This window comes from Doryrhamphus excisus, chromosome 1 (assembly GCF_030265055.1).
Source record: "Doryrhamphus excisus isolate RoL2022-K1 chromosome 1, RoL_Dexc_1.0, whole genome shotgun sequence".
NCBI classification, from domain to species: domain Eukaryota; kingdom Metazoa; phylum Chordata; class Actinopteri; order Syngnathiformes; family Syngnathidae; genus Doryrhamphus; species Doryrhamphus excisus.
The window spans coordinates 6,638,099-6,653,365 of NC_080466.1; the positions used below are offsets into that span (position 1 = coordinate 6,638,099).

At 39.5% G+C, this 15,267-nt stretch overlaps 1 protein-coding gene across 2 annotated transcripts in view; it reads right to left on the minus strand.

Annotated features, from left to right (window-relative positions):
- adgrl3.1 (adhesion G protein-coupled receptor L3.1) overlaps positions 1 to 15,267 on the minus strand; it is a 172,198-nt gene that overhangs the window by 24,356 nt on the left and 132,575 nt on the right. For both annotated transcript variants that reach the window (XM_058085631.1, XM_058085624.1), the window contains exons 14-17: positions 10,347 to 10,469; positions 10,049 to 10,254; positions 8,131 to 8,307; positions 6,191 to 6,400 (exon numbers count right to left, since the gene is read on the minus strand). In XM_058085631.1, the coding sequence (XP_057941614.1) occupies positions 6,191 to 6,400; positions 8,131 to 8,307; positions 10,049 to 10,254; positions 10,347 to 10,469 (716 nt within the window). The remainder of the gene's footprint in view (positions 1 to 6,190; positions 6,401 to 8,130; positions 8,308 to 10,048; positions 10,255 to 10,346; positions 10,470 to 15,267) is intronic.

The window sequence follows — 15,267 nt, forward strand, 5'->3', positions numbered from 1 at the left end:
CACATTCCAAAAACACTCATTTATCATATTCAAAAACAAAACAACAACTGTGGGGGTTTGGAAATGGATTGTTGAAGGCAGGCTAAAGAAAAAAAAACACGCTGACAACAATGTGTATTATAACGACAATTGCAGATGACACCGAATCACATAGACAACTCCTGTATTGTCTCCAGTATAAGATGTTCTTTTTAATGATATGGTCAACTTTACTATTCATTTCTCACATGGCTAATTTCAACCATATAAATATCGAGCCATCCATCCATCCATTTTCTATACCGCTTATCCTCACAAGGGTTGCAGGTATGCTGGAGCCTATCCCAGTTGTCTTTGGAGCGAGAGGCGAGGTACACCCTGGACTGATTGCCAGCCAATCACAGGGTACATATAGACAAACAACCATTCACACTCACATTCATATGTACCTATGGACAATTTGGAGTCACCAATTAACTTAGCATGTTTTTGGAATGTGGAAGGAAACCGGAGTACCCGGAGAAAACCCACACATGCACGGGGAGAACATGCAAACTCCACACAGAGATGCCCGAGGCTGGAATCCAACCTGGGACTCATAGCGATAGCCACTCATCCACCGTGCAGCCCAACATCAAACCACTCAACTTGAATACAAATGGTATGAAGTTTCTTTTCATACTTTCACTACACTGTTTATTTTTGTGTTTGCTGCCTCACTGACCTCCTGTCCTTTATTTACACAAGTTCCACGACTTCAGTGAGCATACTAAAACCCACTCTGAAACCCTTACACTGGCATGGGACAGATGTTATTTATTGTTTGACTTCCCTAATCCTGACTGCTTAGACAAAGTCTGACGTAGAGCAACATAGATGGGGCGCTTGATATTTCTACACCCTTTTTCAAATTGTCTTACAACTTTTTATCAGTATATAAATATATATATATCAGATGTAAGTATGCATACAGTATAAATATATTCAGGGTCAGGCAAAATGATCTGACACATTTGTAGGTTAAATAAAAGGCAAATAAAGTAAAGAAACGAAAAGTCCATATCATGCCATTTTTTTTCATATAATGCCATTGTTTTTCGTTTCTTTTTCAGTTGCTGCCATGAATTGGACAGGTGAGCATCGTGCTTTCATTGTGGAAACGTTTATCAAAACAAACAAATCTGTACCTGCAACACAATGAGAGTTCCTTTGCACTTCAATCTTGGTAGACATGATCCCATACCATGGGTGACCAACTTCAGAGCTACTGGATCGACCTCGCACCACCAGAACTAATTTAATTTTTAAAACATAATGAAACAGAATGGCATTATATGTATTTTTCAAAAATAAAAATACCTTATTTAACCTACAAATGTGTCATATATACGTGTATATATATACGTGTATATATATACGTGTATATATATATATATATATATATATATATATATATATATATATATATATATATATATATATATATATATGTGTGTGTGTGTGTGTGTGTGTGTGTGTGTGTGCATTTTATTTTTGGTCTGAACTACTAAAATATCATTGTGATATATATATATATATATATATATATATATTTTTTTTTTTTCGTTGGTCATACTGGAATACTTTAAGCCCTGAATATAATAGCAGCAAAGGATGAGTAAGAGAAGCATCCAGCCTAAAACAGCATTAACAATTTAGATCATAGTGCAAGGGGAAAAGAGTGGTGCTTAAGAAAAGCAGTGGAGGAAAGAATGATCTGTGAGATTTGTACCATCATTTCCACGGCCATCTAAAGAGTCGTTGAATGAAAGCACTCAAAGTGTGACTTTTTATAATGGAAGCGTTTGCAAAAAGAGACAATTACCTAATGTCTGCCAGACAATGAGTTTAGGGAGCCGGGGAGTCACTCATTTCCATTTCTAATGACGGCACGTTGTGGCTTATGCACACACACACACACGCGTACACACGCGTACACATGCACATGCGCACACAGGTACAAAGAAAGAAAAAGTGCATGCTGCTTATGCAAAGTCATTTGGTTTTCCTGATGGATTTACTGGCTTAACTGGCTACAAGCTAAGTGACGCTGAAGATGTTAATGGGGGTCACAAGTAGTCACCGGTAATTAACAGGAGAGAGGCCTACACACGCGCAGCAGTGCGCGTACATACCAAGACACATGATCCTTTTCACAAAGCCACAGAGAAGCACACAATTCAAAAGAAACACGTTGTTTACGTCTCTCCCGTTGATAATTAGAAGCTTTTCCTAATGGATACTACTGAGATGCAAAGCCATTTCAAGGAGAAGAAAGAGGATGCTGCCCACGGTGGTTTTTTATCTTCCTCAGACTGACATGGCATCACAGGCAAAACTTAATAAATGTCTCAAAAGCTTAAAACCATGTTGGATACACAGTGCTGCAGCAAACTGACTAAAGTTCCACATTCGGGTGACCTTGCTCGGAGGAGTTGCCAGTGTGCCTGATTTTTGTGCTTAAAGTCTCAATCACTGACACATTTGCAGAAGTCTAACAAAATATTAGGGTCATGAACGATAAACGCAGTATTCTTCTACCAATATATTCACTATTTCTCCTCTGGGCTTGTCCGAACCATCTTAGTCTGGCCTCTATGACTTTATCTTTGTAATGTCCCTCTGATGTACTTCTTCCTGATCTTATCCATCCTGGTCACTCCCAATGAGAACCTCAGCATTCTCATCTTTGCTACCTCCAGTTCTGCTTCCTGAACTGTTGACCCCAAGTACTTGAAATTATCCACCTTCTGTATCTCTTCTCCCTGTAACCTCACTCTTCCACTTGGGTCCCTTTCATTCACACATATATTTATACATTTACTTTGAAATGTTGTTCCTTTCGTACCTTTATTTTGAGGGGTTTTGCACGATTTATTTATTTCATATTATTGATTGGACTGCAGGCTGTTGTTTTTTCATTTATATATTTTATGTTTCTATGTTCATTCAGCAGGTATTTTTGTTAGTGCCTTACAGTATACTCGGAGATATGATGTGCTCTTTCACACATATGAAAATACTGTAAGTATACCACTTTCATGTAATTGGCATCTTCATTTCATAATGTCAGATTAATGTCTACATCAACAAACATGAACCATAAAATCAAATTGTTGGTATAGTTTGTACACGCTATTGAATCGTTTTGTTTTTAAACTATATTACTTTGGCATTGTCGAAGAGCTTTACACCACTACAAAATTGTACACGGTTACGACAAATTGAAAAGGCTAAAGAATAAAGTGTGTCTATTCTTTTGTTATAATTTACTGCCACACATCTGTTCATGTGAAGAGTGTGATTGACAGACCACATAGTGACATGTTATTGAAAGTAATATAATTAACGTAATGAGGTGCTGGTACTTGACAGCAAGATGAAATCATCCTGCACGCTCAATGAAGCTTCATTTATTTTGTCTCATCATGATAGTTTACACATAGTGTCCTCATCAGGCTATCTGCCATTCAAATGAAATTCAAAAGAAATAACTACTGGTACTTTATTGACACCGAATATAAGACAAACTTTCCAAAGCCTGTTTTTAGCAAAGACTAAAACATGTTTAAAATGATTTGGTTTAAAATCATGTTTTTGTTTCAAACTATTTTTCCTTGTGGTTTCATCCCCAAGGTCACTGGGGTGTGTGAGTGACAGGAAGAAAAGCTTGGACTGTTTTGAGGAGACGTTGTTTGGCACCACCTTTTGGTTTGCATGTATGAATCTCTAGATCCTGAATATGTGATGGCCAGTCTTTTTTCACATGGAAACATCCTGTCTTACATTTGGGTGTATAATGCATGAATATGTTTCTCTTTTTCTGCAGTTTTTCCTGGTGATGTCTTCCATCTTGCAATTAAACATGAATCACCCCTACAATGGATTGACAAAGCTATTTTCTATTCTTTTTCTATTTTATGTTTGAATAGCAGATATCCTGATTTAGAAAATATGTAAAAACACTGTTGATTATAATGATTATAATATTAAAAAAACATGAAATCTTTTGAGATGAAAAGAAATATACGTACCATATCATAATTTAATAAGTCAGACTGTCACAGTGTCTTACTTTTTTCAAAATTGTCATTAATACTGACCCAAAATGTGCAAGACATTAAGGACAAAATGTGATTGTGTTGAGTAAAATTTCATTGTTATATAATTTGCAGAAAGACAACAAATTTTCCCACAGAATCCACCACATTGAATGCATCTATTAACGTCCAATAAGGTTTAAGAACAAATGAGGTTGGAGCTTACATTTCTGTGAGCGCCGGACTGTTGGACGTTATGTATGCAGACACACAAAAGTTAATCAGCTAAAATGAATATAGTTCAGTTTTGTTGTTTGTGTTGTTGTTAAATGCCGAATGTTAGGTCAGCACTTATAGATAAAATAAATTCAACAATTCAGAATGCATTGATTGGGTTTGTCAAATGTATTAAATTGTTACATTGTTAAATTGGAATTCCAACGATCAGTGCCTTGCATGATTCGACTTCAAACTTAACCCTTTAGTCTTTTTCAGTTTTGACCTTACTAAGTCACGGTTAGAGATAAAGGCATACTTTCAATTAGAAAACTCATCAGTATGACGTTTGTGAGGGGAGTACATTTACTCATCTCGTGTGCATATTATGACATCAGCGGGCTCAGAATTTATCTCTGTCTCCACGATACCATCTCATCAAAATGTCTGATTCACTTGTGATACTCATCCTCATCTCTCGAGCACACCCAGCCATCATCATTGTCACTTCTTGAACAGCATTGTTATCTCTACAGCTATTATACATTCTATTACTACATAGATAGATATAGAGTAAATATATATCTATTATGCCTGTGAATATTATCATTCATCCAGGTCATTATATTCTTATTCTCAGGTCCAATCAATCTATGTTTTTTTTTACATTCTGGCTATTCCCCTCATGTCACATAATCAGTAAGACAGGGCTCACATGATTATTCAGCCTATGATTACTTTAATAGGAAATAATTTATTCATTCATTTTCCATACCGCTTATCCTCACGAGGGTAGAGGGCAAGCTGGAGCCTATCCCAGCTGTCTTCGGGCAAGAGGCGGGCCAATCACCTGCCATTCACGCCACACCCACATTCATACCTATGGACAATTTGGAGTGGCCAATTAACCTAGCATGTTTTTGGAATGTGGGAGGAAACCGGAGTACCCGGAGAAAACCCACGCATGCATCGGGAGAACATGCAAACTCCACAAGGAGTTGCCTGAGCGGGGAATCGAACAGGGGTCTCCTAGCTGTGAGAGCCGGTGCAGTCGTATTAGGAAATCAATGTAAGTAATTAAGATTGATAAATTGATTTTCCGTATGGCAATAAGAACATTAAATACATAAATACAGTGAGAATGAAGAACTACATAGAACGGGTTTGACATTTGAAATTAGCCGACTATCATTCATTACTAATCATAATGAAGGATTGTTTTCAACCATATATTATTAGACTTCAGCCCAGTCAATTGAGATCAGCTAAAAGTGTGGACAGCCTCAACCATTACTAATCAACTGATAGCATGCACTGCATGAGTGAGCCTGAAGAATCCGTGCATGAAAAGGTTCCAGTTCACATCGACACAGTGACAGATTAAATACATGCAAAATGACTTTTGTATTATTTGATCCGAAGTCCGATTCTCTGGTTTAATATGACCACAAATGACTTGGTGTTTGCATAATTTACATATTACGCATTCATCCCTTTCACATCTCAAACATACTTACACAATAAAATGACAATGCCCAAATACATATATCTGTGAATATAAAGTATGTGTACACAGTAGGTAGTAAAATCTAGGCTGAATTGAAATGCATACGTATATCAAAGCTCCTTGGCAGAACCAAATGGATTTTGGGATTAAAAATGAAATAAAATATATTCCTACTAGCCTGAGGGTGGAAAGCTAAACGAAGCAACTGAAGCAGGACTGGGACAACATATTATTAGAGGCTAAGCTAATACTTAATGTATGAGCCAGTTTGCTATGTGTTATATATGAAAATCTGGAGCTTTGAATTTGACCTAAGTTACTACAAAGTGACTTGTGTTATTTAACTCCTTTGCAGCCATATTTCAATACAATACAATAGCGCTTAGTCCGGTAATATTGACTCGCTTACCGGCTGATCTGCTCGGTTGATTCCAACCAGGAAGAGCGACTCAGCAATGAAGAGGCTGATGCAGAGATTCTTATGGATGGTGTTACGGTCGCTCTGCAGCCCGCGGAAGAAGCAGAAGGTGAAGATGCAGATGAGCAGGCAGACCAACGACAGCAGGATCCCAACCCAGGTGATCACATCCAGGAGGAGGTCGTGGATGCTGTCTGCTTTCTGGAAGCAAAACAATGAAAAAAATAACAGATATTTTATAAGCATACAGTCTGACACATGGTTCCCACTCCCTGCTGTGAATGATGGGGAGTCTGCCTGTGTGTCATTGGGTGTTCAGGGTGTTACACAGCGTTGCACAGGTGTTCCAGTTCTATCTATCAGTGTCTTGAAAGCTGGCAGGCCGAGCAGTGCTCAACACAGCAGCGGCATGATCGATATACTGCTCTAACCCCACGTGCTGCATTCACGTACGGCTGCCAACCTAGCGAGCCTTGACAATGACCTCTTTTTGAAATAACAGTTGTCCTCTAGTTGAGAGGGCATCTATCTATCTACACTAGCTCACACAAGTGTGTATACCCCTCACATCCAAGCAACCCTTTTAACTACAGTATGTGTTCTCATGGGACAATACCAAATAAAAATTGGGATATAGTTTAGATATAGTTGGGATATATTATTCATTCAGCTTGTATAGCAGTATAGAGTTACTATCCACTGAAAATGACACATAACCCAGCCACAATTGTATCAAAATAATAGATTATCCTGGTGGTAGCGTCATGCTCGGCACTATGGAACTAAGAACAGTTCAATGGTTCCAACCTGTTAACAACACTAAATACACTATTGATATGCTATTTCGTTTGATGTTGTATCCTTGCAGGTTGCATGCATGGAATGGCCTGAATGGTGGGTTCATAACCAAGTGGTCGTTTTTAAATTTGGTCATAGTTGTTGTGGAGCGACCGCAGGATGCAGAGAGATGAGACCCGATTTCAGGTCAAATGTTTTTTTTTTTAATTTTAATAATAGCTTTAATAATAGGTACTATTTTTTTTAATAGAAGCTGTGCAGTCGCAATGAGCAGTAACAAATGCAGTGATACGACACAGGAAGATGTGCACCTGAACTAAATAGAAGAATAACTAAAATTAGCAAGCGATAAAAGCAAACCAGGCAAAAAATCAAAAGAACTACCAGAATAAGAGCATCAAAAAGGGAACTAAAACTGTCACTTGGGCTAAATCACAGAGCGTGTTACATCGACACGCTCAACACAGAATGTTACCAAATATAATGTAAATAGGGATTGGTTGAGAAAAATATAGGTATAAAATAACTAAACAAAAGCAAAAACGACTATTGCCTAAAAACATATTCATAAACAATACAATATACGTATTTGAACAACATGTGAATGGTTCTTTGTCTATATGTGCCCTGTGATTGGCTGATGAACAGTACAGGGTGTACCCCGCCTCTCGCACAGAGTCAGCTGGGATAGGCTCCAGCAGACTCCCGTGAACCTAGTGAGGATACACTGAGGCATAGAAGATGGATGGATGGATATTTAAGAAAAGCACATGTGTGAACATAAACATATAATAAGTGAAAAATATTGATCTCGTAATGCTGGTATCCATCTGATACCTATATATTATCTCAATATTGGGTTACTTTGCACATCTTTACACATCTGATAAGGTGATCAGGATGACTTAATACCGTTTGGCAAATCAGCTGCAAACTTCCCTAAGTATGACATCTAAGCAGTGTGGCCTGGAGAGTATAAATCCATTTGCCAGATGTTGTAGTTCCTTCACTTTGGTTCCTGTTTCCCTCATTTTTTGAAAGATGTGTTACTGCAGCTTTTCCAGCAAATTAGATTATGTTGTGATTCACCACAGAACCCCGCCGGCTGAGTGCGAACCCGAATCAATACCTACCTTCACCTCCACGTGGGCCATGAGCACGGCAAAGCTGGTGAGGTGTGTGCAGGAGCAGCTGGTGTGGGTGCGATTGGTGGCCAGCAGACGACAGTCCTGCGTGGACCAGAAGCCAGTCATGGTGCGCTTGGAGTAGCTCCAAAAGGAACAGTTTGGATTGAAGTTCTCTTCGGAATGCTGGGGCAGAGAGGGAAGAAAGAAGGAAGATTATATTTAAAGAGGTGACAGAAAGCAGGAGGAGGGGATGGAGCGGGGGAAATCGCGGTGTGGAGTCCAAAAATTGTGAGAAAACATTTGGAGAAATGGGTAAAAACAAACAATAGAGAGGAAGAATTAGAGGCCGTCAAAGAGGAACCAGCGAAACAAACAGATGGGACAGAATGTGCGAGTACAGCAACAAATGTCATGTCGAAAGGTGACAGAGCTAAGGCTGTGCTCGCTGTGTCAGTGCTGTTGGTGTTGTGTAAACTGAGGAATCTGTGTGTGTGTTTGCTTTGTCACACTCCTCTCCAAATGAGCACCTGATGATTCTTTTACTGCCAACAAACTGCACTGGCATTTACTTGCTGGATAAGCAGCAAGAACCGAGTCAATTCCAAAAAGATAGGCTTTAAATAGGATTTCCAATCGTATCCAATGTGAACTTTGCAACCTAAATAAAGTTTTAGAAATCCTCCTCCTATTTGCCAGGATAATAAATCAGTTGGAATCATTAAAAAAACAACAGTTTCTTGGTTTTTCATTGCATTATACTATCATTTCCTATAAATAATTATTAGTGTACTGATAATTGTACGCATGTACCATGACTCCCATGGATCTTGTGGGTTACAACCAAAAAGTTCAATAATGTCAAATTTTAACAATAATTGGCAAAAAATCTGTCTTTTGCTTTGTGTATTTAAATTGACAGCAATGGTTATCCTTTATAGTGCAACTGGTTGTAAGGGACTACAAACGGGAAGTGACATAAAATGAATAGAATATGATGTACAGTTCCGCACAATACAGGAGTGGTTAGCGGGAAGTGTGCAGAGCACACAGCTAGGAAACCCAGGTTCGATTCCCGGCATCTCTGTGCGGAGTTTGCATGATCTCCCCGTGCATGCGTGGGTTTTCACCGGGTACTCCGGTTTCCTCCCACATTCCAAAAACATGCTAGGTTAATTGCTGACTCCAAATTGTCCATAGGTATGAATGGGAGTGTGAATGGTTGTTTGTCTATATGTGCCCTGTGATTGGCTGGCAACCAGCCCAGGGTGTACTCTGCCTCTTGCAAGAAGACAGCTGGGATAGGCTCCAGCATGCCCATGACCCTCGTGAGGATAAGTGGTATAGAAAATGGATTAATGATTAAATACAGTGGCTCAATGATTGATGTTTTGGTGTTTAATCACAAATAATGAGGTTATTAATATGGCATTTGCTGGTAAATAAAACTATGATAAATCAATATTCAATCAGGAGTTGAATATTTGTTTAATGTTGAACCCCAGAAATGTAGCAGTGCACTACAAATACTTACATTCATTTGTTCCTGTTTTAAAAATAAAATTATTCATGCATTTTCTTTTTATTTAACCTTTTACTGATTATCATTAACTTTCCTTGCTGATTGGCTGTGGCATCCACTTCAAATCAGGTTACCAAATACGCCTCAAACTTTGTAAGAGCAGTTTGAGGAAAGCTTTTCCTGTTTCTGTTCCCAGTGCACAAAACAAAGTACATAAATAAGTGCTTTGAGGCATTTGGTCTGTAAGAATGTGACTGGATTAAATTAAAACAGGTTCAACATCAGTCCTGACCTCACACTAATTCCCACAGACACACATCAAAGGTCTTCCCAGCAGTGTAGAAGCTATTATAGTTGTTATAATGATGCAGTGTGACCCAGTGACGTTGTGCCCTCCCGACTCACCTGTAGGTGTTTAACCGTGAAGATGACAGGCTCGGAGAGGTAAACTTTATTGCTCTCCTTGTTGATGGATGCCGTGATAACGGGCGAGTTGACAATAACCGAGTAGTTGGGATAGACGGCCTCACTGCTCAGTCTAACGCTAGCGTTCTCCGTGGAGAGATAGGAACCCAAATTCCTGTACAGGACGAAGGCCATCCTGATCTCACCTGTTGGGAAACAACACACACGTGAGTGGGAGGTAGCGTGAGAGATTTGTAGGAGAGAGAGAGAGAAAGAAAGATGGAGATTTCCCCGCTACCGTTTCTTCCGTGCTGTTTGAGAGTGCTGGCTGACAGCTGGATGGAGTTTCCGTGTAGCTCTGACTGAGGGAATGTCAAGTCAGTAAGGCTCCCATCCGTGCTAAGCCTGGCCACTTCCAGCTCTGGAACACACACACACACACACACACACACACACACACACATACATGCATTAGTTGTTTTATAACCTGGTCTACAAATTGTTTTTTAACTAAGTGCTGCACAGATTTCATTCCTCAAACAATTCCCACTCACTCCAAACAATAACCAAAAAACGACAGTGATTAAAATAGAATAAAGTAGATTTAAAAACTAAACAATGTCTCCAGGTAGATAATCCTTACATTGTGGGAATCTAATTTGGCCTTCTGGGTTTGTTAGCACATTCCTGATTAGGGGCTGTGTATCGTATTAGATCAACTTTCTAATTAACATCTAATTAAACCACCTTGTGTTTCAAAGCGATTTGATGATTTAGACATTGCTTTCATGGTGGAAAAAAAGCTTCCCATATCAAATAAAAGCACACAGGGACACACTTAGATGAAACGAAGGCGTAGCGGGGGGGTCAAAGTGAAGCGCTGGAAAGGAGATAGGTTACTTAGTGGAAATGGAATGGAGAAGTGATGGGAAACGAGCTAGGTGGACAAGGCACAGATAGATAGGAGAGAAGAAATGAATGTAAGTCATAGGTCGGGGTCTCCGGTCTTTTTCCAGGGAGGGCAAAATATGGAGAAATCTAAGGATTTGCGGACGACTTTGATATTCGTAATTTTTGTAATGAGCTAAAAAGTACATATATTTAAAGACAAAGTGTTATTGGTGATAAAGTGTATTATTAATTATTGGTATTACCATTTAAGCTTTTCCTTGCACCTTGATGCTCCTTTTTCCATTGTTGCTGTTGTTTTTTTTTTACAGTGTGCAGCAGACCAATAAAAAGCAAGCTGTGAGCCGCAAATGGCACCCAGGGCGAACTTTGGACACCCCTGAGGTACGCGTATAAAATACACTGGTCCGTCATTTGCATACACATTAAAATTAATGCTCCTATATTACAAAAAATACTTTTCAATTTAAACTCTGCACTTGTCCAATGCAGGAGTTCACATACCACTTATCCTCACGAGGGTCACTGGCGTGCTGGAGCCTATCCCAGCTGTCTTCGGGCAAAAGGCGGGGTACAGCCTGGACTGGTCAAACAGTCAAACAACCATTCACACTCACACTACAATTTAGAGTCGCCAATTAACAAACTCTGCACAGAGATGCCCGAGGGTGGAATCAAACTCTGGTCTCCTAGCTGTGTCTGCGTGCTAACCACTTGTCCATCTGCCGTGAAAAATAACCGCAAGGCATATTTTCTGTATTATTATTTCTGTGTATTTGAATATTGAAATAATTACCACCATTATTCACTAGACAATGTATTTCCTGTTTTAATGCTCTCGTTCTTTGTGAATTTCTGTCATTTGTGATATACTTTTTTTATATTATGCCTGTTCCATGTGTGGGAGGGAGGCTTTTGCTGGAACACTCAAGGAGACAAAGTAAGCCTGTTCACTTTTCTAAAAGACAACATTCGCCTCGTCAGATGTTTCAACACTTTCCCACAGATGGAAATAAAAAGTCAAAAACCCCAAAAAGACATTCGGCTGTGGAAAAGTGTGTAAGTCAATTCATATTTCTTCAACTAATATGCTCCATAGTGTCCAGCCCTGTGCTGGTGGCTTATGTAGTGTGGATTCCTAACTGACATGCTAGCTAGACTAGCTAGCCAATGTGGTATCTGTTGGAATATGTCATTTTCTTCTTGGCGTGTTCTAGGCGTGAATTGCTTGTAAAACATGGCGTGATGTCACTTGCCTTTGTCGCTTATCTTACAGAGTCCATCTGTCAATTTCAGTAAGTAAATCCATATTTTTGACTCAATCTATTCTAGGTATCTTAGAATAATAGTATGGGGTTTCATACCAGGGCTAAATAAGGAGTGATAGCCGCTCACTGGTCTTTTATTTTGCTGTCTTTTGGTCTTTTGCTTCTTCTTCTTCTCCTCCATCCAACCCTGTCTTCTGCATCTGGCTCTCTCACACCAACTATCCTCATGTTTTCCTTAACTACATCCATAAACCTCCTCTTTGGTCTTCCTCTACGTCTCCTACCTGGTAGCTCTAAAGGCAGCATCCTTCTACCAATATATTCACTATCTCTCCTCTGGACATGTCCTAACCATCTCAGTCTGGCCTCTATGACTATCTCCAAGGCCTCTAACATAATAATAATAATAATAATACATTTTATTTAAAAGCGCCTTTCAGGACACCCAAGGTCGCTGTACAGAAGATAAGAACACCAATATAAAATACAAGATAAAAGACAACAAACAATAAATAAAAGCATACAAGAAATCGGGATAGGGGGGACCATGTGAAACTGTTAGAGGGAATAGGCAAGTTTGAACAGATGGGTTTTGAGTTGAGATTTGAAAACATGTAATGTCCCTCTGATCCTATCCATCCTGGTCACTCCCAATGAGAACCTCAGCATCCTCATCTCTGCTACTTCCAGTTCTGCTTCCTGTCTTTTCCTCAGTGGCACTGTTTCTAGACCAAACAACATGGCTGGTCTCGCCACAGTTTGTTGTTCAGTTGTATATCTTTCCTTTCATTTTAGCTGAAACTCTTCTATCACACATCACGCCTGACACTTTTGTCCATCCTGCCTTCTTTTCAAAATCTCCATTGTTCTGGACTGTTAACCCTAGGTACTTAAAATTCTCCACCTTCTGTATCTCTTCTCCCTGTAACCTCACTCTTTCACTTGGGTCCTTCTCATTCACAGCCAATCTTCTAGCACCTCCTCCTTCATCTGCAAACATCATCTGCAACGTCAAACTTACTAACAGTCTAAAAAACATACACACATACCATGTTTAATACCAATGAAAGTTGTGTTATCGTTATTATTATTGTGTATTTTATGATTTAAAAGTCAATTACATTTTACAATTGAGTTCTTTCTAGTTCCTTTTTTACTGTGGCTTTAAGAACAAAACCTACATAGGGTACATCCACACAAGCAGCAGCGGGATATCAAAACAAGCTGAGTCGAAGCTAATCAAAGCATTCTTCTTGTCATGACAATGCTCTTCTTAAGAACCACACTTGTTAATTATCGTTATCACACGTGTGCACGCTGATACCGCTGTGTTATCCACACCAATCACTGTATTGCCTTTAATAATTAATTATGCTTCTTACGGAATCATGTAGCACTGCACATTCCATAAAACCACGTTTGTGTGGCTTTTTCACAATGTGTCATTCCCATTCCTGTTGCTCGCACCCATGAAAGGGAGACAGTGGGAAGGGGAGCTCGATGAGAGGTGCTATCAGGCCAGTTATGAATAAAAGGAAGAGATAATCGCAGCAGATCTGCCCACTGGATTAGCTGGGAGGGAAGATTAACGGCACAAAAAAAAAAAAAAAGAAATGAGCACACAACAAGATTATTTCCTGTTTTAAGTTCTTTGAAGATGAGCTAGACTCCATTTTGGGGTGTATGTGCAGCAAGCAGCGCTGAAAAAAAAATCCCCAAATGACGCAAAATGATACTGCGAGTGATGGGTGTTGATGAAAATGAAACATATTTAACGTGAAGTGGTTAAGGAGTGACTTTAACTGTTATGTGAGAAGCACATTATGTGAATAGCTGTGATTTCATTGCTTAGTGATGTGAAAGAAAAACCCTCAGAGCATCATGTGGCATTCCACCATGCGCCGCCATCAGCCTCAAGCACAGACTCATATAGTCTTCATTGCTTCAGCTTCGTTTCCCTTCCTGTGCTCCTGCTTTTCACCTCTGATAGTGTCACATACAAGCTGAGCAGGGGGGCGGGGATGGAGGGGGGGCGAGTTAGTGATTTGATTTGTGTCGGAAAATTTTGTAAGATCAAACCAGAAGCGGGGTAAACAGGATGAGGAGGGGAAACATAAGAGCGACACTGGATGCTGTGGGCGCAGATGAAACGAACACACAAACTAGAAAACGGTGTGTACTTTCTCTGAAGCTACTGCTGATTAGCAGTGAGCAAAGTCACCAACATTACCTTTGATTCCTCTAACACTAACGCTAAACGAGGGCTACAAGGGTCCAATAAGTGGTGACAACCCACATCTGACCTCAGGTGTTTCTGCCATTCAAAATTCATATGGTGTGTATGGTTTCCTTTAAAATACCTGCATGCAGTATCCACTCTTAATGGTTTTGATTTTTTTTGCAAATATGATATGTCTGGGTAGCTGGGATAGTCTCCAGCACCCGCCGCAACCCTCATGAGAATAAGCGGTAGAAAATGAATGAATGAATGAATGATATATCTGGGTTTTTGTACACAAGGAAAATGATGCCAAAGAAAGTAGTCTCTGTAAAAAAATGGATAGTAGTTTTTTTTTTTTAAGAGTTGGGACACTATAGACAGATTACACTTCTCCGGGTACTCCCACATTCCAAAAACATGCTAGGTTAATTGGCAACTCCAAATTGTCCATAGGTATGAATGTGAGTGTGAATGGTTGTTTGTCTATATGTGCCCTGTGATTGGCTCGCGACCAGTCCAGAGTGTACCCCGCCTATGCATCTGTAGAAAGTTGGGATAGGCTCCAGCATGCCTGTAACCCTCGTGAGGATAAGCAGTACAGAAAATGGATGTATGGATGTTTTGTCTTAATATTTTTAGGTATTCAAAAATGTATTCATTTTTTGTTTGTCTTAGTTTTCTGACCTTTGTCCACTAAATGGGTGACATGCACTCCACAGAAATAAGTGTATTTAAATATGTATAATCCAAATGAACTGATTATGTTCATTCATTCATTTTTTACAGTTTTTTTCCTCACGAGGGTCGCGGGGGTGCTGGAG